Source organism: Dendropsophus ebraccatus, chromosome 3, assembly GCF_027789765.1.
Source record: "Dendropsophus ebraccatus isolate aDenEbr1 chromosome 3, aDenEbr1.pat, whole genome shotgun sequence".
NCBI classification, from domain to species: Eukaryota; Metazoa; Chordata; class Amphibia; order Anura; family Hylidae; genus Dendropsophus; species Dendropsophus ebraccatus.
The window spans coordinates 118,272,945-118,298,882 of record NC_091456.1 but is presented as its reverse complement, the minus strand read 5'-3'; the positions used below and the strand labels follow the sequence as shown (position 1 = coordinate 118,298,882).

General features: G+C 44.1%; 1 protein-coding gene across 3 annotated transcripts in view; it reads right to left on the bottom strand.

The window, feature by feature from the left end:
• Positions 1-25,938, bottom strand: part of LOC138785996 (lysine-specific demethylase 4B-like) — a 326,968-nt gene that overhangs the window by 119,370 nt on the left and 181,660 nt on the right. For all 3 annotated transcript variants that reach the window (XM_069962570.1, XM_069962569.1, XM_069962571.1), the window contains 4 exons: positions 11,235-11,554; positions 11,033-11,147; positions 2,306-2,484; positions 2,015-2,201 (listed from right to left, as the gene is read on the bottom strand). In XM_069962570.1, the coding sequence (XP_069818671.1) occupies positions 2,015-2,201; positions 2,306-2,484; positions 11,033-11,147; positions 11,235-11,554 (801 nt within the window). The remainder of the gene's footprint in view (positions 1-2,014; positions 2,202-2,305; positions 2,485-11,032; positions 11,148-11,234; positions 11,555-25,938) is intronic.

Below are 25,938 nucleotides of genomic sequence, written 5' to 3'. Positions count from 1 at the left end.
CAAACGACAGCAGCCTGGTAACACCAGGGTGGGAAGAGCCATTGGTTTAGGCCCTCCCCAGCCTAAATGTTACCAGCCTGCTGCCGCCCGGTCCAGGAGCGCCAATTTTGACGCTCCGGGACCACTGGCACCCGGCTCTTTCCAGTACCCCTGGTGGCATTGGGTACTGGGGTAATAATAGGGGTTTAGTGTTAGCCATTTTATACCGGCTAACACTAGGCCCCGACTTAGTAATGGATTCCGTCTATTAGATGGCTTCCACTACTAAGTCTATAAAGTAAAGAAATAAAGACAAGACACAAGTTAAAAATTTTTTTAATTCAAATAAAAACACCCCCACACCCCTCATTGACCATTTTATTAAAAAAAAAAAACAACAAACAACCGCTGGTCATCGACGTAGTCCACCGAATCCGACGTAATCCCCAGGATACCGATATCTGAAAAACAAAAAGGGAGAAACACACAAAAAACATACAAACAGGAGCACAACACGCATCATTGTGAGCGGTGTTGTGCTCCTTACAGTATGCAGCATCTTTACAGATCCCTGCTTACAGTCTGGCCCCCAAGGGGTTAAGGGAGGATGTATTGTATCCCCCTTAACCCCTTGGGGGCCAGACTGATGTCAGACTGCACCCATCCCAACAAGGAAGGGGTTAAGTGACCCCCCCCCTTCCTTGCTGGGAGGGGTGCAGTGATGGGGAGGGGGTGGGGAGAGCTGTATACTCACCCCGATGTGTCCTCTTCGCTGGTCCGCAGCACAATGAAGTCACTGTGCTGCGGACCCGCTAATTATATGTGCGCTGAGCCGATCAGCCAATCAGCTGAGCGCACATATAATTCTAAATGTTTCTTCTAATAATGCTATTGTGATAACATAATTAGAAGAAACATTTGATGTTTTAATTAAAGTAAAGTGATGATTAGTACAGAATGCTCTATTGCCGGCAATATGAATTAACGGCTTACTGGAGCTTCCTGTACTAATTAATATTTAATTAATAAAACACATTTTCGGTGAAATAAAATCAGTTTCGTTGTTCAATAATTTAATTTAAACGAATCCATCATTGTGCAATTAAATATACTGTCAAAAAAAAATATATATATATATAAATATACATTTATTTATATATCTATTTATTTTAACAGTATATTTAATTGCAAAATGATGGATTAGTTTAAATTTAATTAGTGAACAAGGAAAGGCACTTTTTTACAACGAAAATGTGTTTTATTATTTTAATAGATTAACCATGAGAGACATCGGCATTAGTGCAGAGGATCGCAAACCCCGGTAATAGCGATTCATGTAAACTGTGTTCCCTGCTTTCCCAGATGCATCCAGAGGTGTTTGCATCACTTTCTTAAGATTTTATTTGTTATTTTTAGTTGAACCAGATTTCCAAGTAAATGACCGTATGTTTTGAGCCGCATGTCTATTTTTTTCCACGGCCGGAGTTTCATCCGCACATTTACAGCCGCATAAAAAATGCAGTTTCTGAAATGGGGTGCTTTGTGGGGCTTTATAACATACAGTCCCCTCAAATCCACTTTAAACGTGAACTGGTCCCTTGAAAAATCACATTTTGAAATTCTTGCGATAATTTGGAAAAATGCTGCTAAACTTTGAAGCTTCCTATTGTCTTCAAAAATTGAAGGCAAATTTTATAAATGCTGCCAACATAAAGTAGACATTTTGCTAATGCTATTTCATATCTAATTTATGTGGCATAACTATTTTCCTTACAAGCAAAAAGAAAATGCAATTTTTCTAAATTTTTTACGTTATTTTGGGGTTTTTCATAAAGATAGGCTACAAGTACCAACTCAAATTTACCAGAAATATAAAGTATAACATGTCACAAGAAAACAATCTCAGAATCAGCCGGATAGGTAAAAGCATCCCCAAGTTATTAATGGATAAAGTAACACGTCATATTCCTGAAATTTGGTCCAGTCCTTAAGGCCATTTTATGCTCAGTCCTTAAGAGGTTTAAGAGCTACTCACTGGCATGGACTCGAACACAGCATTTCACACAGGACAGCAGGGGACTTGTACCATCTTCTCCAATGTATGTGCTCACAGGCAAAGGATCCATGTTACTCTCTTTGGGTGTAAAACAGATCTCTGGTATAATAGGCTTTGTTTTCTGTCCATGTTTAAAAGTGACTGACTCAGACAGTTGAGAAATATCCTGTGAAAAAGTATTCCAGTATTAGAAACTTCACTTCAAGCAACAGAGATTAGAATGATAATACATATTTTTATTTTTATATTTAAAAATGAAAAACTTGATACCTGATGGCAAGAATAGAAAAGTGAACACACGGCACAGTATGGCTCTGTCAGGGAAGCTATAGCATTGAATTTCCTCTCAGCAAAAAAGTTAGGTGGCTTGTTTTTCCACAAGTGTGAGAGTAGATTAGGAAGCGTCTCAGAATCACCAGACTCCTCCTCACCTGAAAACCGGAGAGAATCTGCAAATCACAAGAGGTGGTCAGATATAATTGTGATTTATTTAGTACAGCAACCTGCTGCAATAATGATAATTGCATACATATGTAATATTTCTCTCTGTACATGATGTGGTTCAAAAAACAGAAAAACAAAGAAAAGAAAGGGAACCAAAGAGCACATGCTGATATAGCTCCTAGCTGCAGCAAAACGAGGTCTAACACAGCCCCCTACCGTATTTGTGGTGTCTTCATAGGTAAGCGTAGTTACTGGAACATTGTCTTATTTTGTCGCGGGCAGGGAGAGAGGTTGGAACTAGTCATGTGGGAGGTGTCCGTGCCTGTTTGGCTTTGCCTGTAAGTGCGCTCTGCAGGGGATGATTGACTGGAACAGAGACCTGTTAGTGGCCTGTCTGCCTGTCAATCACCACTGCAGAGCACGCTGACAAACAGAGAGCCGTGATTAGTTGCGGGCTGAACACTGCCCAGATGACTAGTTCACAGCTCTTGCGTATCAGTAACTACACTACACCAATGAAGACACCACAGATACGGTAGAAGGGTTGTGTGAGAGCTCTATTTTCTGCAGTTGGGAGCTATATCAGCACAATCATGCTGATTGGTTCCCTCAAAGAAGCATTCCCCTTTATTAGTCTATATCAGAGCACAACAGCCACAGCACAGAGTGGTAATTGCTATCCCTTCCAGATACTGTATATCCTAATAAAAATAGAGTACAATACCCTGCTCTGTATAACGCTTAAACACAGCAGCTCTCTGTCTTTTAGCGCGTTGAGAGGCCGATCAGACAGCTCTGACCAGTTACAGCCCTGTGTCCGCCCCCATGCCTACATAGCAGGTATTTGCATACCCCACTGACCATATAAAAAGAGACTTTCCTGCATCTAAAGATACTGCAATGACCGAAGAATATATGGCAGAAATATATGGGGATGGAGGAAGAACTCCAATATTGAGTTATTGAGTTAAAAGGCTTTTGAACTCCGTAGTGTCTATAAACTGATCTTAATAGTACCATGTCTGGAAGAAGGCAGAATGGTGCCTAGAATGATGCTGTGAGATCCTCCATACATTTGATGTCTTCCACGCTGTGCAACCACATAGAAATGTACGTGTGTGTGTGTGTGTGTGTGTGTGTGTGTGTGTGTGAGTGTGAGGCTACGTTCACACAGAGCAAAAGGAGCGGATTACGCAAGGAAATATTTCCGCCTGAAATCAACTGACGCTGAATTCCGAGCAGAATGTAAGCGGAATCCCTGCGTATTCTGCTAGGAAAGTGTTCAGCTCGTATCAGCTCTTGACAAATTCAGCGCGGAATACTCGAGGAATCCGCGCTGAATCCGCATGCATTCAGCGCTGAAATTCAGCGAGTATTTGGTGAGTAAACTAGACTATACCAGAACATATACTAGAATCCTCCCCCCCCCTTTTCCCCATTTCCGCGCTGATTCAGCGAGTAATTTCCGCTTGTATTCCGCGTTGAATACGCGCGTATTCCGCGCTGAAACAGAAAATCAGAGCCCCATTGATTTGTATAGGCTTCTGCTAGCGGAAGAATGAACATGTTCATTCTTCTGGCGGAAAGCGGATTAGTTCAGTGCGGAAATTCCACTGTGTGAACTGCAGAGCAGAATTTCTATTCAACACAATGGAAATTAGCTCTGCACCTATTTTAACAGCTGAAATTTCAGCGCTGATTCAGCGCAGAAATTCAGCTGCTTTTGCTCAGTGGGAACGAGCCCTGAGAGAGAGAGAGTGAGAGTGTGTGTGTGTGTGTGTGTGTGTGTGAAAGAGAGTGAGAGAGTGTGTATGTGTATGTGTGTATGTATGGGGGTTTTGGGTAGCGCCAAAGGGCAGATAGACAAACTCTTGCGGCGTTGACAAGGTGACGGAGCACTGAGTGGTGGTAAGTTTTGAGGGGGGTGTCAGAGATGTGGAGGAGGAAGAAAGCTAGAGTAAAAGGCCCCGGGTGGTCTGTAAAGGTAGAGGCTAAGCGCAACACCTCTTATGGCAGGAGTCCTTATTAGACCACCTATTGGGCAATGCTAGTGGTTTGATCCAGGGCTGTGGAGTCGGTAAGCCGCAGCACCAACTCCTGAATTTTATCAGTACCGACTCCGAAAACTCCTTCATAAATGGCCAGTCATATACCAGGAGAGTTATTTATCACACTGGCTCAGTAGCTTCTCCCTAATGTCCTACATGATCCTGGGGCGACTTCTAAGCGAATGAGGAAAGATAAAAAGCAGATTCTCCTGTGTGTGTGCAGTGGATGCAGCTAGTCTCCAGCCTCTACGTCCGGAACTACTCACAACTAGACTAGATGGAGCAGGTGGTCATTTCCTGCTGAAAATCTTCTATGTTTCTAACTAAATATTCACCATACACACAGAAACATTGCTAACAATGCCAGATACCTGTAATATAGAGGTCAGCCATAGTGATATAGAGGGGGTCACACATAGTGATATAAAGAAGTCACACACAGTAATATAGAGGGGTCACTGTGGGTGTGGGGGCACGCCATAGTGCGCGCGCGCAAACACACACACACAGCCTGCTGCAGCCATGGCGCACACACACAGCCTGCTGCAGCCATAGCACGCAGAGTACTACACACACGGGCAGCCTGCTGCAGCCATAGCATATACACAGACACAGCTGTAGCCATAGAGCACTGAAGAAAAACACCACCTTGAGGACAGAGGTTACTGCTACACTATATATGTCTTCTCCTCCTCCTCTATATTACACAGGATATCTTCATATTACACTGCTGCTCATATACAGTCATCCAGCATCCAGGAAGTGAACAGCACAGATCTCCCCCCACACAATGGACTGTTCCAGCTTAGAAACAAATAGTGCCCGACAACTTTTCCTAGACCACCCTTATCTAATAGGGCCAGTGTCCTATTAGAATGTTGCTCATAATATATATTGATGAGCAAAACTTATAAAATTCATATCAAAACTCAATTCTAAATTGTTCTAAGATTATTTTAAAAGCTGGAGTCAGAGTCTGTAAATTTTTTCTGACTCCAACTCAGACTCCTGCCAAAACTAGTACCAACTCCGACTCCATAGCCCTGGTTTGATCAGTGGAATTCTGGTGGTTGGAAGACAGCCCTGCAGTTCCCAACATGTATGTTGGTGGCAGCAGAGGGGCCCCTTTTGCCCCTTACTGCTGCCACTCAATGGAAGTGGTTAAAGAAAGTTTTAAGTGACCCCCACCTCTTGCTGGCCCCACACACTGAGTTTTCGGTATTTGGCTAAGCTGATTGGTTAAGAGGACTTCCAGAAGCCAGAGCCTGGTAAAGAAATAAGACGTCTGATGACGACTATCAAGCACCCCCCGAACTGTCCCCGTCCCAACAATGAAGGGGGTCATTTGCAATAGATCCTCAATTAACTTAACTCCCTGGGAGCCAAACTGTAAGCAGCGATCTGTACAGATGCTGCATACTGTAAGAAGTGTTTTTATTTGAATCAAACATTTGTGTATTATCTTAATCTTATCTTCTTTACTTTACAGGTTTAGTAGTGAAAGCTGTCTGATGAACAGCATCCATTATTACAGTGTTAGCCAGTAAAATAGCTAATAATAACCCCCCTCACCCATTATTACCTCAGTACCCACCGACACAGGGATACTGGGAACCCCCAGCTACCAGTAGTCTCAGAGTGTCTAAAAATGTTGTTCCTGGACTGGACAGTGGCAGGCTGGTATTATTAGTACCACTCTGGTACTACTAGGCTGCTGCTGTTTTGTTTTTTGTTTTTAACCTGGCTGGTTTTGGAAATGGGTGAACCCTACATGCTTAGTTTATTTTCCCCCCATTTCCATAACCAGGCTGGTAAAAAAAAATCAAAGCGTAGCCAATCAGCGGCTGCAGCGAGTCCTGCCTTAGGCACTGATTGACTGAAGAACAAAGCAAGAACCGGGGGTGGGGGTTAAGTTTAACCCCACCCCCAACAAAGCACAGTATAGCCCCCAGGGGGGTCAACTTAACCCCCAGGGGGCCAAACTGTCACTTTTTGGGTACAAAAAAAAAAAAAAACACCACACATATAAGCTATGGCGTAGTAGAAGAAATGGCATGGTTTGCAGGGGAAAAAATGCCACACCAAAAAAACGGCACGTATGTAAAGCATTTCCTAAACTTCTATTTACCTTCACCTAACAACTGGCAAAAAAAGCAAAAAAGCTAAAAACTCCATAGCGTTTTTCCAACATCCCCCCCCCCCCCCCGCATGATTAATAATGGAGGGTGGCCCACCTCCCCAATGCTCCTAACAGCTTATCGGACAGAGCATTTCACAGCTAACAGCAGAGGGACAATGCAGAGGATAAAGGTAACAGACACACCTTCATCCAAAGCGCCCACTAGAGAGGTACCCTTTAATAAGCTGGTCATATGTTGTGAACTTTTTAGGGACAATAAGTATAATTAAAGTTTAGACTCAGGGACTATCTATATGAAATGTTTCTATTCTATTTGGTATACAGCTGCCTACATTTGCACAGTATTAATTTTCCACCACTAATCTTCTATTCTTTCTATCTTTCAAAAAACACTATACCAACATATGCCTGCTTGATAGATGCCAAAGTGAATCTGCCAGGTATGAAGACATGTTTATTCTGAATAACACCACCAAGCATGCTGTGAACACACACTTGGAGTGACTTCATTTAAGTCACATGTCTCATTTTATGGTGTGTAAGGTTATGTTCACACAACATACTTTTATAAATCAATCACGGCCGTTGTTGCTAATTCAAAAAATACTTTAAAGAGTCACTGTCGTATTTTTTTTTTTTGCAGAAATCAATAGTCCAGGCGATTTTATGAAACTTTGTAATTGGGTTTATTAGCCAAATCTGCCATTATCTGCATGTAAAAAGCCTTTTCCCAGGTCCCCCCCTCCTTCCTCTTTTTCATCCACTCTGAAAAATCTGAAAATTGTGACTTGTTGCAGGAGACGTCCCCTGTCTGCTCTAGGGAGAGGGGAGGGGGGAGGAGGAAGGAGGGAGTTAGCCGGCAGCAGAAAGCAGATAACAGAGGATTACAGGCACGGAGCTGGGTGACAGCTGTAATCCGAGCTCACACAGGTCACTGGTGACTGTCACAGGAGATATCCCGTGAGGGATTTGTAGATTAACTCTTTGTTGTCCTGTTTTGGTCTTTTCTTTAGCTCTCTCCATAGGAGAACAATGAAGACAGGGGGGGAGAGCTTCAAACTGCTTTTTCATGATAAAAATGCATTTTTCGGATAATAAACCCAATTACATAGTTTCTTAAAATCGCCTGGACTATTGATTTCTGCAAAAAAAAATTTCACGACAGTGACACTTTAACCTCTTAAGGACATTGGACGTATGCGTACGTCATATGTCCTCACTTGCACGTCAAAGCGGGTCCGCGCGGCGGCCCCGCTTTGAAGTGCCGCGATCTCGGGTGCCGCGTGTAGCCCGGGACCGCCGCTATTAGCGGGCACGGTCTGATCGCCGTGCCCGCTAATTAGCTAATCGGAGGCAGCTGTCAAAGTTGACAGCTGCCTCTGATTACCGGAGGCAACGTTTCCCTGGGGTCTAGTGGGGGAGATCGCTCCTCCGGGACCTTGTCCCGGAGGAGCGATCTCCGTTACTGATGCCGGCCGGGGACGCGTCTAAGATGGCGCCGTCCTCGGCTCGGCACTCGTTCGCTTTCGGCTGCAGCAGCCGAAAGCAAACGAGTGCCGATCTCATGGATCTCTGCAGCATATCTATGCTGCAGAGATCTCAATGAGAGATCCAAGTGTATATACTAGAAGTCCCCCAGGGGGGCTTCTAGTATATGTGTAAAAAAAAAAAAAAAGTGTTGTTAATAGTAAAAAGCCCCCTCCCCTAATAAAAGTCTGAATCACCCCCCTTTTCCCAGGTTTTAAATAAAAGTAAACAAATAAATAAATAAATAAACATGTTTGCTATCGCCGCGTGCGTAAGCGCCCGAACTATTAATTAATCACATTCCTGATCTCGTACGGTAAACGGCGTCAGCGCAAAAAAATCCCAAAGTGCAAAATTGCGCATTTTTGGTCGCATCAAATCCAGAAAAAATGTAATATAAAGCCGTATAAAAGTCGTATATGCGCAATCAAGGTACCGATAGAAAGATCACATCATGGCGCAAAAAATGACACCTCACACAGCCCCATAGACCAAAGGATAAAAGTGCTATAAGCCTGGGAATGGAGCGATTTTAAGGAACGTATATTGGTTAACAACGGTTTGAATTTTTTACAGGCCATCAGATACAATATAAGTTATACATGTTATATATCGTTTTAATCGTAACTACTTGAGGAACATGCATAACAAGTCAGTTTTACCCCAGGGCGAATGGCGTAAAAACACATTTCCCCCAAATAAAAGAAATGCGTTTTTTTTTTCAATTTCACCACACTTTGAATTTTTTTCTGGTTTCGCAGTGTACTTTATGCAAAAATTCAGCCTGTAATTGCAAAGTACAATTAGTGACGCAAAAAATAAGGGGTCATGTGGGTTTCTAGGTGGAAAAATGCAAGTGCTATGACCTTTTAAACACAAGGAGGAAAAACCGAAAACGTAAAAACGAAAATGGGCCATGTCCTTAAAGGGTTAAATAAAAATATGAATGGGATCCCGGCTGGAGTGTATACACATAGGGGGTGATTTATCAAACATGGTGTAACTGGCTCAGTTGCCCCTAGCAACCAAACAGATTCCACCTTTCATTTTCCAAAGAGTCTGTGAGGAATGAAAGGTGGAATCTGATTGGTTGCTAGGGGCAACTGAGCCAGTTTCACTTTACACAATGTTTGATAAATCTCCCCATAGTTTACACTCCGACCGGGATCCCTAGTGGCTGAAGCGAAAACTGACAAGCCTGACAGGTCACACAATGGAGAGTGCGACTCCGGCCGCACTGCAGTACCAGCCGGGATAAACTTCCTGACAACAGCCCTTCTGTGACACAGCCAAGTCACAGAACGGCAGGTGTCATATGCTGTGTGAACCCGGCCTAAATCAGGTTAATTATAAGGCTGTTTTTTAATCAAAGAAATTTAGAAAAAATAATTTGTTCTCAGATATCTTTAGTATTTAAAAAGATACGTTTCCCAAAAAAAACAACACACACACATTTCTAACATACTGTACATTAGTGATGAACTCTGCACCAAAATATCGATACTCTGGGCACCACGGTTCAGTACCAGGATTTCCTATGCTTAATAAAGTATAGTGCAGAGAACACGGCGGATAGTTAGCTGAGCACTGGCCATGTTCTCTGTGTGCCACCCCTTGCCCCCTGGCATCACCTCCTTGGCCTGGCACACACTCCGCTCACAGCAGTACCAACTTCAAATAGCCGGGACTTAGCGATCACTGGTGTCAGCTATTTTACTGTGTACATGTCACTGTCACAACTGACAGCGACATTTAACCCCTCCTGCATCGCTCAATATGCAACAGTATATGCAACTATATAGAGCAGGCCCCCAGTGCTAATGACTCCCGCTGGTGGCAGTCATTAACCCAATTTTAATGTTGCGATGTAATGCTCAGCCGATGCGGCTGAGCAGCTGATGACGCGGCAAAGGTGGCTGGTATGAGGGACGGCTGTAGCGCTTCGGCCGGCCTGCCGAAGATGTCGTCACTGTCACAAGATGGCGGCCGGGGGTCGACACGAATGCGGTGAGTATAATGCACCACATTTCCGGGGGGGCGGGGGGGGGGGGCTGGGTGGCGAACGGGGGAGGGGCCATTCACATACATAACACACATTACAAAGTTGTATAGCTTTGTAATGTGTGTTATTTTGTGAATAAATGTTTAGCGCCGCACTACCCCTTTAAGGCACCTGTCAGAGGAAGAAAAATCCTCCCAGTTGCATTCCTAATGATGCAGAGAGTGGGGAGGAGGGACAGAGGGGTGGTGCAAAGTTAGGGCACAGATACTCTAGGCCACGGCTGTTTGGCACAGGGCTGCAAGTTTAAAAAAAAATTTTTTAGGACAATAACTGCATCACCTGTTAAACAAACCCCAGAACAGATCTTGGATTAAAAGCAGCTATCCGAAGGTACTAGTGGTTTGGGGGGGACAGATTGTGGGTACTGAGTCACTTTAAGAATATAGATTAGATGTCAGATTACACGGTTTACAAAGTAAAAACAGTCTTGGGGGGGGGGGGGAATATATCCACAATCTGAGTGGGGGGCATTATATCCGCAGTCTGAGCAGGGGGTACTCTACAAAGTCTGTATGTTCTCTCTGTGTGGGTTTCCTCTGAGTACTCCAGTTTCCTCCCACACTCAAAACATACAGATGAACTGAGATTGTGAGCCCTAATGGGGACAGGTAGCAATAATTGGCAAAACTTTGTAAAGTGCTGCGGAATCATTGTGCGCTATACAAATAAAAGCATTGTTATTATATTTGCAGTCTGATTGGGGGATGGGGGCATTATATTTGTATTTTGTACTCTACATTAAGTAAAAAATATATAAACACAATACAATTGTTTACCTTCGTCACTGGACACATCCTGCTTCACTACAGACATGGGAGAACGGGTTGGCGGTCTACCCAAAGGATGACGTCTACTTTTCTTAATTTTCATTTCTGGAAAGAGGGCCTGATGCTGCAGGAATATAACATGACATTACTTTGGTGTAAGTTTTATGCAGGTAACAATAAGCATCAATAAGCATATGGGATGGTAATGCACCTTAGACACTCCCACTTTATTTTTAATCCTGTCAGACTCCTCAACTTGTTTATCGTCAAATTCTGTGGCAAAGTGTTCGAATGCTTCTTGGCAGGACATCCGTGTTTTGTCAAATACAATCTTATTTGGCTTGGGCACAACAAAGAGCTTGGAAACTACACGATGAGGGTTAAATTCACCCTCTAAAGAAGAGTCAGATTTTTTTGTTTTGGAAAAATTAAATATGGTGTCTCCAACCTGGACCGTCTGTTTCTTGCCACAGCTTGCATTCTTGGATTTCATAAAACAAGGAAAATTTGCCAACGGATTCTTAAAAATGTCTGAAGAAAAAGGAGAAATAAACATTTTGAAAACTCTGAGGTTTATTATACATAATACAGACCAGTCACTTCTTTTGAAATAACACATTTTCACATTTTGTAACTAGTTCTGTGGAGTTGGTAAGCCGCAGCTCCGACCCTGATTTGATCAGGAATCGACTCAGACTCCAGCTCCTTCATAGATGACCGGTCAGACACCAGGAGAGTTATTTATCACACTGGTGTAAAGTAGAACTGACTAAGCAGCACTTCTGTATAATCTCCCACATGAACCTGGGGTGACTTCTGAGTGAATATGGAAAGATATAGCAGATTCTCCTGTGTGAGTGTGTGCAGTAGATGCCGCTAGACTAGATGGAACAAAATATTCACCATACAAGAGGAAAAACTGCTATGTCCTCTTTAGGAGGCTTGTATGCTGGAAACCCCCATAAGTGACCCCATTTTGGAAACTAGACACCTTAAAGAATTAATCTAGGGGTATAATGAGCATTTTAACCCTACAGGGGCTGGAGTAAAGTATTCACAATTAGGCCGGAAAAAAATGGAAAATAGAAATTTTCCAATAATATATTTGTTAAGATTAAAGTATCTCATTTTCATAATAAACATGAGAGAAAATGCACCCCAAATTTTGTAACGCAGGTTCTCCTGAGTACAATGATACCCCATATGTGGGCGTAAACCACTGTATGGGCACACAGCGGGGCTCAGAAGGGAAGGAGCGCCTATTAGCCTTTCCAGTTCAGATTTTGCTGAAGAAGTTTCTGAGCGCCAGGTGCGTTTGCAGAGCCCCTGTAGTGTCAGCAGAATAGAACCCCCCCAAAAGACACCCCATTTTGGAAAGTGCACCCCTCAAAGAATACATCTTGGCGTGTGGTGACCATTTTGACCCCACAGGTATTAGAGGAAAGTATTCAAAAGAAGACAGTAAAAATGAAAAAATTTAATTTTTCCAATAACATGTTTGTTTAGTTTGAAATTTCTCAATTTCACGAGGAACAGGGGAGAAAACTCACCCCAATATATGTAATGCAGGTTCTCCTGAGTAGAACGGTACCCCATACATGAGTACAAACCACTGTGTGGGCATACAGCGGGCCTCGGAAGAAAGGGAGCGCCAATTAGCATTTTCAGTGCATGATTTTTCTGAAGAAGTTTCTGAGCGCCAGGTGCGTTTGCAGAGCCCCTGTAGTGTCAGCAGAATAGAACCCCCCAAAAGTCACCCCATTTTGGAAACTGAACCCCTCAAATAATTCATCTTGGGGTTTGGTGATCATTTTGACCCCACAGGTATTAGAGGAAAGTATTCAAAAGAAGACAGTAAAAATGAAAAAATAGAATTTTTCCAATAACATGTTTGTTTAGTTTGAAATTTCTCAATTTCACGAGAAACAGGGGAGAAAACTCACCCCAATATATGTAACGCAGGTAGTCCTGAGTAGAACGGTACCCCATATGTGGGAATAAACCACTGTGTGGGCACACAGCAGGCCTCAGAAGGAAGGGAGCGCCAATTAGCATTTTCAGTGCATGATGTTTCTGAAGAAGTTTCTGAGAGCTGGGTGCGTTTGCAGAGCCCCTGTAATGTCTACAGAATAGAACCCCCCCCCCCCAAAAGTCACCCCATTTTGGAAAGTACACCCCTCAAGGAATTCATCTTGGGGTGTGGTGAGCATTTTGACCCCACAGGTATTGGAGGAAAGTATTCAAAACTAGACCGTAAAAATGAAAAAAATTAAATTTTTCCAATAACATGTTTGTTTGGTTTAAAATTTCTCAATTTCACTAGGAACAGGGGAGAAAAAGCACCCCAAAATTTGTAAGGGAGGTTCTCCTGAGTACAATGGTACCCCATATGTGGGCAAAAACCACTGTATGGGCACACAGCAGGGCTCAGAAGAGAAGGAGTGTCATTTTAGTTACAGGCAATATGTGGGTGTTAACTGGTTATCTGGGGTGGTAATGGACAATCTCGGGGTGTTTACTGGCTATCTGAGGTGGCAACAGGCAATCTGGTGGGGTTATGGGCAATCTGTGCCAATCTGGGGTGGTTACGGGCAATCTGGGGTGGTCACGGGCATATATGATATAGTTTTATAGATTGGGTGGTTACAGACGTAACAATACCAAATATGTATAGGATTTGTGTTTTTGATCACTTTTATGTCATGTTTTATTGTGTATGGGGAATGTAATGCATCTTTATTATTGGGGGGGGGCTGGGGGGGCTGTGTTGTGTTTGGTGCACACTTTTTTTCACTTTTTTTTACTTTTACACTAGTGTACATTACTGTACACTAGTGTAAAATTCTTTGATCACTGATACAATACATTGCAGTACCTGATGTACTGCAATGTATTGTATCATGCCTCATGCTGACAGGCAATAGCCACAGCCACCCCTGTCAGCATCAGGCATCTCCATGGTGACCCCGGGGACCTTCATTAGGACCCCGGGATCACCATGGAGACATCGGGGGGATCGTCGGGGATCCACCGGGACCCGTTAGATGCCGCTGTCACGCTTTGACAGCGGCATTTAACGGGTTAAACGTTCTGATCACCCGTCCTGCAGCCGCCGGCGGGCGGTAATTTATTCCGATGCGCCCGCCGTTAAAAGGCGTACGCATCGGAATAAAGCCCATTAGTGGCCGCCGTGAATATGCGTGCGGCGGTCACTAAGAGGGTTAAATTTTTTGTGAAAATCGTAAATTCAATTTTCACAAAAAAACATTGCGGACACAGCGGTGTCAGCCGGGCAGTCCAGAGAGAGGTGCAGGGCGGCGCGGTCCGGAGAGATGCAGCACCGGCGGCCTCCAGCCTCTTCACAGAGCCATGGCTGACCGGCGTCCTGCTCCCCCCCTGGCCACACATGCAGGTCCCCTGTCTGTGGAGGAGGCTGCAGGGACAGTAGAATAAGGAGATAGCGTTGCTGCGGGTCCTGGAGCTGTACAGCGGGATCAGGGGATGCACCATCCTGCTGTACAGCACCAGGACCTGCAGCGATGCTATCTCCTTATTCTAGAGTCCCTGCGGAACATGTGTGCAAGGGTAAGAGGAGGAGGAGAGCTATGTGCACTCCTGCCTTAGTAACCGCGAGTCTCAGTCACCCCCAGCTGCCCCACTCACCCCTTAGTCACTCCCAGCTGCCCCTGTCTCCCTTAGTCACCCCCAGTCTGCCTCAGTAATCCCCAGATGTCCAATTCACCACTCAGTCACTCCAGCCACCCCATTCACCTCTCAGTTTCCTTCAGCTGCCCCAGTCCCCTTCAGTCACCCACAGTCACCCCCAGCGGCCCCAGTCCCCCTCAGTCCCCCCCAGTCTGCCCCAATCCCACTCAGCTGCATCAGTCCCCCTCATTCGCCCCCAGTATGCCCATGTCCCACTCAGCTGCCCGAGTAACCCCAATTGCCCCTATATCAGGCCTCAGTCTCCCCCTGTGGCCACAGTCCCCCCATTTACCCCCCAGCCTCCCTCAGCTGCCCCAGTCCCCCTCAGTCATCCCCAGTCTGCCCCAGTCACCTTTCATCTATTCCTGTATTACTACACCCCTTATCCACTATACCTCCACTTCTTCACCCTACCTAGATGGATGCACAAATAAGATCTCCTATACTATATGGGGTCACAGAGTGGCACATATTTGGGAAAACTACTTATATGGGGCACAGAGGAAGCTTGTCTACTACATAGGGGCACATGGGGAGCACTGGTACACTGGGAAGCAATAGAGTTTTTATCTCAAACGTCATTAAAATAGTATCTGACGCTGCAGGAAGAAAAATGTTCTGTTTATTTAGCAAAAAGTTTGAGATTTTATTTTTTGGCCATATCGCCCAGCCCTACTTGCTATAGACCAAAAACTGAAAACATTCCTTTAAAAAAAGACACATAAGGTCAATGTCATAGCCTGCAAATAGTCTGCATTCAATTGAAAATCTTTGGTGGAAGTTGAAGAAAATGGTCCATGACAAGACTCCAACCTGCAATGCTGGTCTGGCAACAGCAATCAGAGAGAGTTGGAGCCAGACTAATGAAGAGTACAGTTTGTCACTCATTATGTTCATGCCTCAGAGACTGCAAGCTGTTATAAAAGACAGAGGTAGGGCAACAAAATACTAGGGATGTGTTGGAGCGTTCTTTTGTTTTTTTTCATGATTCCATAATTTTTTCCTCAGTTTTGAGTGATTCCATAATTTTTTCCCTCAGCTTGGTCTAAAAAAATTAAACGTTACTGACTACCCCAATTTTATTTCATGATTTCTGTTACAGTTTCTTATCATTAACCCCTTCGTGTCAGCAATCCGTATATATACATTCCTACTGCACATACCCAGTGTAGTAGGAATGTATATATACGTTCCTGTACTGACGGGGGCTTTCTGATGAGAGCGAGATCGCTGCAGAGATAGCGATCCCTGCAGAGATAGCGATCCCGCTCACATCTGTGTCCAGCGCCGCAGGTAATGAGAGTCAGCTGCAATCCTGCAGCCGACTCTCATTAACTCCTTAAACGCCGCGATCTACAGCGATCGCGGCGTTTAAGGTGCTCAGTGACAGGTCAAGCATCTGTCACTGAGTGATCGGGACCCCCGCAGCCGTGCCGACAGGCGGGGGTAAGCTCCTTACCGCCGTCCTTTCGGATCGGCGATCTATGTGTAGAGTCTGCTCTCAGGAAGGCTCCATACATAGATCGCCGATAACACTGATCTATGCTATGGCATACCATAAACCAGTATATGCAATCTAATGATTGCATATTTTACAGTTAATAACAAGTGTTAAAAAAAAAATAAAAAAAGTAATAAAAAAAGTTTTGAAAAGTATTAAAAAAAACATTATAAACTCCCTCCCAATAAAAGTTTAAAAGACCCCCTTGCCCATTATAAAAATAAAAATATAAATAAATAAACCAACATATTACATATCGTAGAGTGTGGAATTGTCCGATCTATTAAAATATAACATTATTGTTCCCGCGCGGTGAACGGCATAAACGTAAAAAAGAAAAAACGCACCAGGATTGCTGATTTTATCAAATTATACATCACAAAAAAATGAATAAAGAGCAATCAAAATTTTTCTGTTACAACAATATGATAATAAATTCATGCCGCAAAAAATGACACCCCAACCAGCCCTGAAGGTGGAAAAATAAAAGCGCTATGGCTCTTAGAAGGCGAGGAGGAACATTGCGTTAATTTGACCCGGACTTTTGTGCATTAAAGGGCTCTGTCTTGAAGGGGTTAAACAATTGAATAAACATCCTCTGAGGCCAGAGATTTCATAATTTTTGCCAGGGGTTGTAGTAATCAACTTTTTCCCAACCATCCTTATTTAATAGGACCAGTGCTTTATTACTGATATATCTCCCCAACCACCCTCATCTAATAGGGCCAGTGTTTTATTACCAATATATGGAGGAAAGCTCCTTAGATTGATAGAACATAAAATATGGAATTCCGATTCCGTCGCGTATGGGATGGCAGCAGTGTGAGTGAGCTCCCAAACCCTCCGCTCATAATACTTCTACCCGCTTTGACTCCTGACATTACCGGCCCTGCCGGACCACATCTCTGACTTCTCTAAGTGGCGAGGAGTCGGAGGCACCACTTCATTAACCCCTTACCTCTTAAGGACATATGACGTACCCGTACGTTATATGTCCTCATTAGCACTTCAACATGGGGCCGCGTGGCGGCGCTTTGAAGCGCTGCGGTCCCGGGTGCCGCGTGTAGCCCGGGACCGCCGCTATTAGCGGGCACGGTCTGATCGCCGTGCCCGCTAATTAGCTAATCGGAGGCAGCTGTCAAAGTTGACAGCTGCCCCCGATTACCGAAGGCATCCTTTCCCTGGTGTCTAGTGGGGGAGATCGCTAATCCGGGACGTTGTCCCGGAAGAGTGATCTCCGTTACTGATGCCGGCCGGGGACTCGTACAAGATGGCGCTGTCCCCGGCTCGGCACTCGTTTACTTCCGGCTGCAGCAGCCGGAAGTAAACGAGTGCCTATCTCATTGATCTCTGCAGCATATCTATGCTGCAGAGATCTCAATGAGAGATCAAAGTATATATACTAGAAGTCCCCATGAGGGCTTCTAATATAAATGTAAAAAAAAAAAAAGTGTTGTTTATAGTAAAAAGCCCCCACCCCAAAAAAAGTCTGAATAACCCCCCTTTTCCCAGGTTTTAAATAAACGTAAACAAATAAATAAATAAACATGTTTGGTATTGCCGCGTGCGTAATCGCCCGAACTATTAATTAATCACATTCCTGATCTCGCACAGTAAACGGCGTCAGCGTAAAAAAATCCCAAAGTGCAAAATTGCGCATTTTTGATCGCATCAAATCCAGAAAAAATGTAATAAAAAGCGATCAAAAAGTCGTATATGCGCGATCAAGGTACCGATAGAAAGAAAACATCATGGCGCAAAAAATTACACCTGACACAGCCCCATAGACCAAAGGATAAAAGCGTTATAAGCATGGGAATGGAGCGATTTTAAGGAACGTATATTTGTTAACAACGGTTTGAATTTTTTATAGGCAATTAGATACAATATAAGTTATACATGTTATATATCGTTTAATCGTAACGACTTGAGGAACATGCATAACAAGTCAGTTTTACCCCAGGGCAAATGGCGTAAAAACACAGTTCCCCCAAATAAAAGAAATGCGTTGTTTTTTTTTCAATTTTACCACACTTTGAATTTTTTTATGGTTTCGTAGTGTACTTAATGCAAAAATTCGGTCTGCCATTGCAAAGTACAATTAGTGACGCAAAAAATAAGGGCTCATGTGGGTTTCTAGGTGGAAAAATGCAAGTGCTATGGCCTTTTAAACACAAGAAGGAAAAAAACGAAAACGCAAAAACGAAAATGGGCCCCGTCCTTAAGGGGTTAAAGCGTAACTGTGATTTCAGGGTCATTTTTCTGAAAACATTAAATATCAACAGTACAAGTGATTTTAAGAAACTCTGTAATAGGTTTTATGTACTAAAAGAGTTTCCTTCTGTACTGAAAAAGCTATCTCCCAGCCTCCCCCCTCACATCAGATGAAGCAGGATTTCTGTGTCCATTATGTGGCTATGGAGAGGGGAGGGGCTGAGAGGAGTGACTGAGCACGGAGCAGTCCTGCACAGCACAACACCCTACAATATTCTCTCAGTAAGTTCATAGATAAGCACTGACCTTTCTGACACCAGAATTTAGCGTTTTAGGTGCCCAGAGAGTCTACAAACAGCTGACCTTTATGTCACCTCTTCCTGCTCCCTCATCTCCCTCAGCCCCTCCCCCCTTCATAAGCTTAGGGTACTATTGCACCAAGCAATTTTCCGACGACTAACGATTAACGATCTAAACGACCGCCAAGGCTAACCGCTAAACGACCCGAAATCGTTCGCCCAAGAACACGAAACGATGATCGTTATTTATGATCGTTCTTGCGGTCGTTTAGTCGTCGCTATTGCGTACGTTTCAGCTGTGAATTCTTATTCCTTTGAACGATGTGCGAACGATCAAACGATAAAAATAGGTCCGGATCCTATTAAACGATCAACGATTTCTCGTTGGTCGTTTAATCGTTGCCTGCTATTACACTAAATGATTATTGTTCAAATTCGAACGAATTAACGATTTTTCGAACAATAATTGTTCCGTGTAATACCACCCTTACAATGGAGAGAGCAGAACCCGTCTTCACGGCTTCTCTGTAATGAAGACCCTGGCTTCTCTGTAATGAAGACGTGTTTGCCTGATAATGCACAGATAAGAAGTCAGGGGGGAGGCTGGGAGAATGCTTCTTGAGTACAGAAGGAGGCTGTTTTGGCTGATGAAACCTATTACAGAGTTTCTTAACCCCTTAGGGACCAAGCCTGTTTGGGCCTTAATGACCAGGCTCATTTTTCAAAATCTGACCTGTCTCACTTTATGCGCTTATAGCTCAGTGATGCTTTAACGTATGCTAGCAATTCTGAGATTGTTTTTTCGTAACATATGGTACTTTATGTTAGTGGCAAAATTTGGTCACTGTCTTGTGTGTTTATTGTGAAAAACATCAAAATATAATGACTTAGTTAGTAAGTCACATTATCAATATGTCCTCTTTATTCTGGCTTCATTTCGTAAACATATTTCACTTTTTTAGGGTGTTACAGGGCTTAGAAATGTATTAGCAAATTATCAAATTTTCATGAAATTTCCAAAACTGATTTTTTTAGGGACCAGTTCTTTTTTTAAGTTGATTTAGGAGGCTTGTATACTGGAAACCCCCATAAGTGACCCCATTTTGGAAACTAGACACCTTAAAGAATTAATCTAGGGGTATAATGAGCATTTTAACCCTACAGGGGCTGGAGGAAAGTATTCACAATTAGGCCGGAAAAAAATGGAAAATAGAAATTTTCCAATGATATATTTGTTAAGATTAAAGTATCTCATTTTCATAATAAACATGAGAGAAAATGCACCCCAAATTTTGTAACGCAGGTTCTCCTGAGTAGAACGGTACCCAATATTTGGGCGTAAACCACTGTATGGGCACACAGCAGGCCTCAGAAGGAAGGGAGCACCTGGTAGCATTTCCAGTTCAGATTTTGCTGAAGAAATTTCTGAGCGCCAGGTGCGTTTGCAGAGCCCCTGTAGTGTCAGCAGAATAGAACCCCCCTAAAAGTCACCCCATTTTGGAAAGTACACCCATCAAAGAATACATCTTGGGGTGTGGTGACCATTTTGACCCCACAGGTATTAGAGGAAAGTATTCAAAAGAAGACAGTAAAAATGAAAAAAAAAAATAGAATTTTTCCAATAACATGTTTGTTTAGTTTGAAATTTCTCAATTTCACGAGAAACAGGGGAGAAAACTCACCCCAATATATGTAACGCAGGTACTCCTGAGTAGAACGGTACCCCATATGTGGGCATAAACCACTGTGTGGGCACACAGCGGGCCACAGAAGGAAGGGAGCGCCAAGCATTTTCAGTGCATGATTTTCCTGAAGAAGTTTCTGAGCGCCAGGTGCGTTTGCAGTGCCCCTGTAATGTCTACAGAATAGACCCCCCCCCCCCCCAAAAAAAAAATCACCCCATTTTGGAAAGTACACCCCTCAAGGAATTCATCTTGGGGTGTGGTGAGCATTTTGACCCCACAGGTATTGGAGGAAAGTATTCAAAACTAGACCGTAAAAATGAAAAAAAAATTGAATTTTTTCAATAACATGTTTGTTTAGTTTGAAATTTCTCAATTTCACTAGGAACAAGGGAGAAAAAGCACCCCAAAATTTCTATTGGAGGTTCTCCTGAGTACAATGGTACCCCATATGTGGGCATAAACCACTGTATGGGCACACGGAAGGGCTCAGAAGAGAAAGAGTGTCATTTTAGTTACAGGCAATATGTGGGTGTTTACTGGTTATCTGGGGTGGTAATAGACAATCTCGGGGTGTTTACTGGCTATCTGAGGTGGCAGCAGGCAATCTGGTGGGGTTATGGGCAACCTGGGGTGGTTACAAGCAGTCTGTGCCAATCTGGGGTGGTTACGGTCAATCTGGGGTGGTTACGGTCAATCTGTGGTGGTCACAGGCAATCTGGGGTGGTTACGGGCAATCTGGGGTGTTTACTGGCTGTATGGGGTGGATATGGGCAATCTTGGGGTGTTTACTGGCTATCTAGGGGTGGTTACTGGCTATCTGGGGTGGTGATGGGCAATCTGATGGTGTTCACTGACTATCTGGGGTGGTGATGGGCAATCTGGTGGTGTTCACTGACGATCTGGGGTTGCATCGGGCAATCTGGGGTGGTGACGGAAAATCTGGGGTGGTGACGGGCAATCTGGGGTGGTTGCGAGCAATCTGGGGTGGTTGCGAGCAATCTGGGGTGGCCACAGGCAACTTGGGGTAGTTACAGGCAGTCTGTGGCAATCTGGGATGGTTACGGGCTGTCTGGAATGGTTATGGGCTATGGGGGGGGGGGGATACGGGCAATCTGGGGAGATTACGGGCAATCTGGGGTGGTTACGGGCAATCTGGGGTGGTTATGGGCTGTCTGGGATGGTTATGGGCTGTCTGGGATGGTTATGGGCTGTCTGGGATGGTTATGGGCTGTCTGGGATGGTTATGGGCTGTCTGGGATGGTTATGGGCTATCTGGGATGGATACGGGCAATCTGGGGTGGATACGGACAATCTGGGGAGGTTACGGGCAATCTAGGGTGGTTACGGGCAATCTGGGGTGGTTACAGGCAATCTGGGGTGGTTACGGGCAATCTGGGGTGGTTACGGGTAATCTGGGGTGGTTACGGGTAATCTGGGGTGGTGATGGGTAATCTGGGGTAATTACAGGTAATCTGGGGTGGTTACAAGTAATCCAGGGTGGTTACGGGTAATCCAGGGCACTTGACTTTGGTGACAGGCGTAAAAAAGTGCCGGCACCATTTTGAACAAGCGATCAGTGGTATATAGTATATACCACTGATCACTTGTACTAGGACCACACCGGGTGGTCACCGATCATTGCCCCATGCTCTCCGTCACCTCCGGTGGTGGAGAGAATGAAGCTTTGATCATTTTTAGGAATCCATCACTGTGAACAGAGTCTGTTCACAGTGATGACGGTCAGTGGCCAGGCCACTAGGGTTAATTCTGGGGATGGGGGGGGGACATGTTTTCATCTCCTCTCACTGTGGATTCACGGTGAGAAGAGATGAAAGCGTTCAGCTGCGCTGGCAATGCCCGTTACCGGTAGCCGCCGTTATACTGGTAATAACGGTGATCACCGGTGAGGGGACTTGCCGGGACTGACCCCACACTCTTCCCCAACCCCTCAGCTACCTCCGATAGCTGAGAGGAGGAGGCTGCGGGCATTACCGGCGCCGCTGCACTATTCTGCACCATCGCCATAAAGAGCTGATGGCAGCAGAATAGAGCCCATTAGTGATCGCCGTAAAAATCCGTATCGGCGGTCACTAATAACATAATACATGTATTCTCTGGGTCTGTTACGGCGATACTACATTTGTATAGTTTTTTTTAACTATTACCGCTTTGGCGCAATAGAAACTATCAAGAAAAAGTATCAATAGAAAAACCCACAAAAACTGTCCCTGCATTGCAAGATCCATAGCGTTCTCATCTTTTGCGCGACAGAGCTGGTTTTGGGCTTATTTTTTGCGGGAAGATCTGTAGTTTCTATTGATACCAAGTTTTATATGTATATGACTTTTTGATCTCTTTTATGACGTATTTTCTAAAGTGGATTGATAAAATACAGCTATTCTAGTACGTTTTTTTTTTTTTTACAGCCTGTGTCGTGCGATATAATTATTGATATAGTTTTATAGATTGGGTTGTTACGGACGTAACGATACCAAATATGTATAGGATTTGTGTTTTTGATCACTTTTATGTAATGTTTTATAGTGTATGGGGAATGTAATGCATCTTTATTATTGGGGGGGGCTGTGTTGTGTTTGGTGCACACTTTTTTCACTTTTTTTTACTTTTACACTAGTGTACATTACTGTACACTAGTGTAAAATACTTAGATTATTAATACAATACATTGCAGTACCTGATCTACTGCAATGTATTGTATCATGCCTCATGCTGACAGGCAATAGCCGCGGCCACCCCTGTCAGCATCAGGCATCTCCATGGTGACCCCGGGGACCTTCATTAGGACCCCGGAATCACCATGGAGACATCGGGACCCCGGACGGCGCCGCGGGACATCGCGATCACGTAAGTGGACCTGCGGTGCCGTCCGGGATCCACCGGGACCCGTTAAATGCCGCTGTCATGGTTTGACAGCGGCATTTAACGGGTTAAACTGCCCGGAGCGGAAAATCCTCCGCTCCGGGCTGTTACAGGAGGGTGTCAGCGGTCACACTGACCGCTGATCAACAGCCCTGCAGCCGCCGCCAGGTGGTAATTTATTCCGATGCGCCCGCCGTTAAAAGGCGTACGCATCGGAATAAAGCCCATTAGTGGCCGCCATGAAAAGGCAGCATGGCGGTCACTAAGGGGTTAAAATCGCTTATACTACTGACTTTTGCAATAAAAGAAAACATGACAGTTATGCTTTAAAGTGACACTGTCACCCCCTTAGTGCATTCTGACATCTCTACACAGGTGTAAAGGGTAAATTTAGTGTTTTTCATATCTTATTTCATATCATACGTCATGGTGCTTGTTCAAGTAAAAAGTGTCCTTTTATCAACTGCAGATTGTATTAAGTGGGCGTGGCCTTGCGGCACTAGCACCACATAACCCCGCCCACAACGGCACGGTTGGCCCCGCCCCCTTGACGCCCATTGGTTGTCCAACGTAAAGGGGGTGGAGTCTAGACCTTTCGGCCAGCCTGTTCCAATGGCCGGCGAGGGGGCGGGGCCAATTGTGCCGTTGTGGGCGGGGTTATGTGGCGCTAGTCCCGCGAGGCCACGCCCACTTAATACAATCTGCAGATGATAAAAGGACACTTTTTACTTGAACAAGCACCATGACATATGATATGAAATAAGGTATGAAAAACACTAAATTTACCCTTTACACCTGTGTAGAGATGTCAAAATGAACAAAGGGGGTGACAGTGTCACTTTAAGGACAGAGCCTGAAATGGCCTTAAGGACAGAGACTAATTTTATGAATATGACCAGTGTCACTTTATTCATTAATAACTTCGGGATGCTTTTACCTATCCAGCCGATTCTGAGATTGTTTTCTCGTGACATATGGTACTTTACATTTCTAAGAAAATGGAGTCGATACTCATAACGAATCTTTATGAAAAACACCAAAATGACGTGAAAAATTGTGAAAAAATGCATTTTTCCAACTTTGAAACCTTTCTGCTTATACAGAAAATGGTTATGCCACATAAATTATATATTAAATAGCATTAGCAACATGTCTACTTTATGTTGGCGGCATTTATTAAACTATCTTTAATTTTTTTTAGACAATAGAAAGCGTAAAACATTAGCAGCAAATTTCCAAATATTCAGTAAAATTTTAAAATCAGATATTTTTAGAGACCTGTTCAGGTTTAAAGTGTATTTGAGGGGACTGTATGTTAAAAAGCCCCACAAAGCACCCCATTTCAGAAACTGCACCCCCCAAACTTTGCAAAAGCACATCCAGAAAGTTTTTTAACCCTTTAGGGGAGTCACAGAAATAAAACCTGAGGGGGACATTTATTAAGTCCGGCGTTTTTTCCGTCGTACTTATAAGTGTCCCCGCATCTCCGCCTCTACATGAATCCCGTGCGCGTCGGTGCGCACAGCCGAAAACCTACGCCACCTGAAAGGTGGAGTAGGTTTTCGGCGTATCTTTGCGCGGAAAAAATGATAAATCGCGCAGACTCTGAGTCCGCGCCCCCCAGAACTTTTTCACTTTCATGTCACAAATGTGCCCATCATCAAGGGGTCCATATCCTCACTGCACCCCTTGTTAGATTCCCTGAGGGGTGTAGTTTCCAGAATGGGTTCACTTGTGGGGGGGGGTTGCCAGTGTTTTGGCAGCACGAGGGCTCTGTAAATGCGACATGGCGTTCATCATCCATTCTGGCCAAATCCAGACTACAAAATCCAAATGGCCTTCCGTTGAGAGGCTTGCCCTGCACCCACATGGCGCTTTATGTCCACATGTGAGGTATTTACGGACTCGGGGGAAATTGCTCTACACATTTTGTGTGTTTTTTATCTTTAAACCCCTTGTGAAAATGAAAAATTTAAGGCTAAACCAACATTATAGTTTAAAAATGTTAACATTTCATTTCCACGCCACATTGTTCCACATTTGTGCCCGTCACCAGTGGGGTCCATATGCTCACTACACCCCTTGTTACATTCCCTGAGGGGTGTAGTTTCCAAAATGGGGGGTTTTAACTGTCTTGGCAACACAGAGGCCTTTCAAATGCAACAAGGCCCTCGAAATCCATTCCAGCCAAATCCAGCCTCCAAAAGCCAAATGGCGCTCCTTCCCTTTGGAGGCTTACCCTGCACGCGTATGGCACTTTATGTCCACATGTGGGGTATTTCTGTACTCTCTACACATTGTGTGTTTTTTTTTATCTTTTAACCCCTTGTGAAAATGAAAAAAATCAAGACAGGATCAATGATTTAGTGTAAAAATTAAACATTTTTTACACTAAATGTTGGCCTAGCCTTGATTTTTTTCCATTTCTACAAGGGGTTAAAAAAGAAAATGAATGCAAAATGTGTAGGGTAATTTCCCCCGAGTACAAAAAAACCCCACATGTGGACATAATGTGCCATATGGGCACAGGGCAAGCCACCAAATGGACAGAGCGCCATTTAGAGGCTGGAATGGAGGATGGAGGCCATGTCGCAATTACAAATTACAAGGGGTGAACACACAGCGATCAGG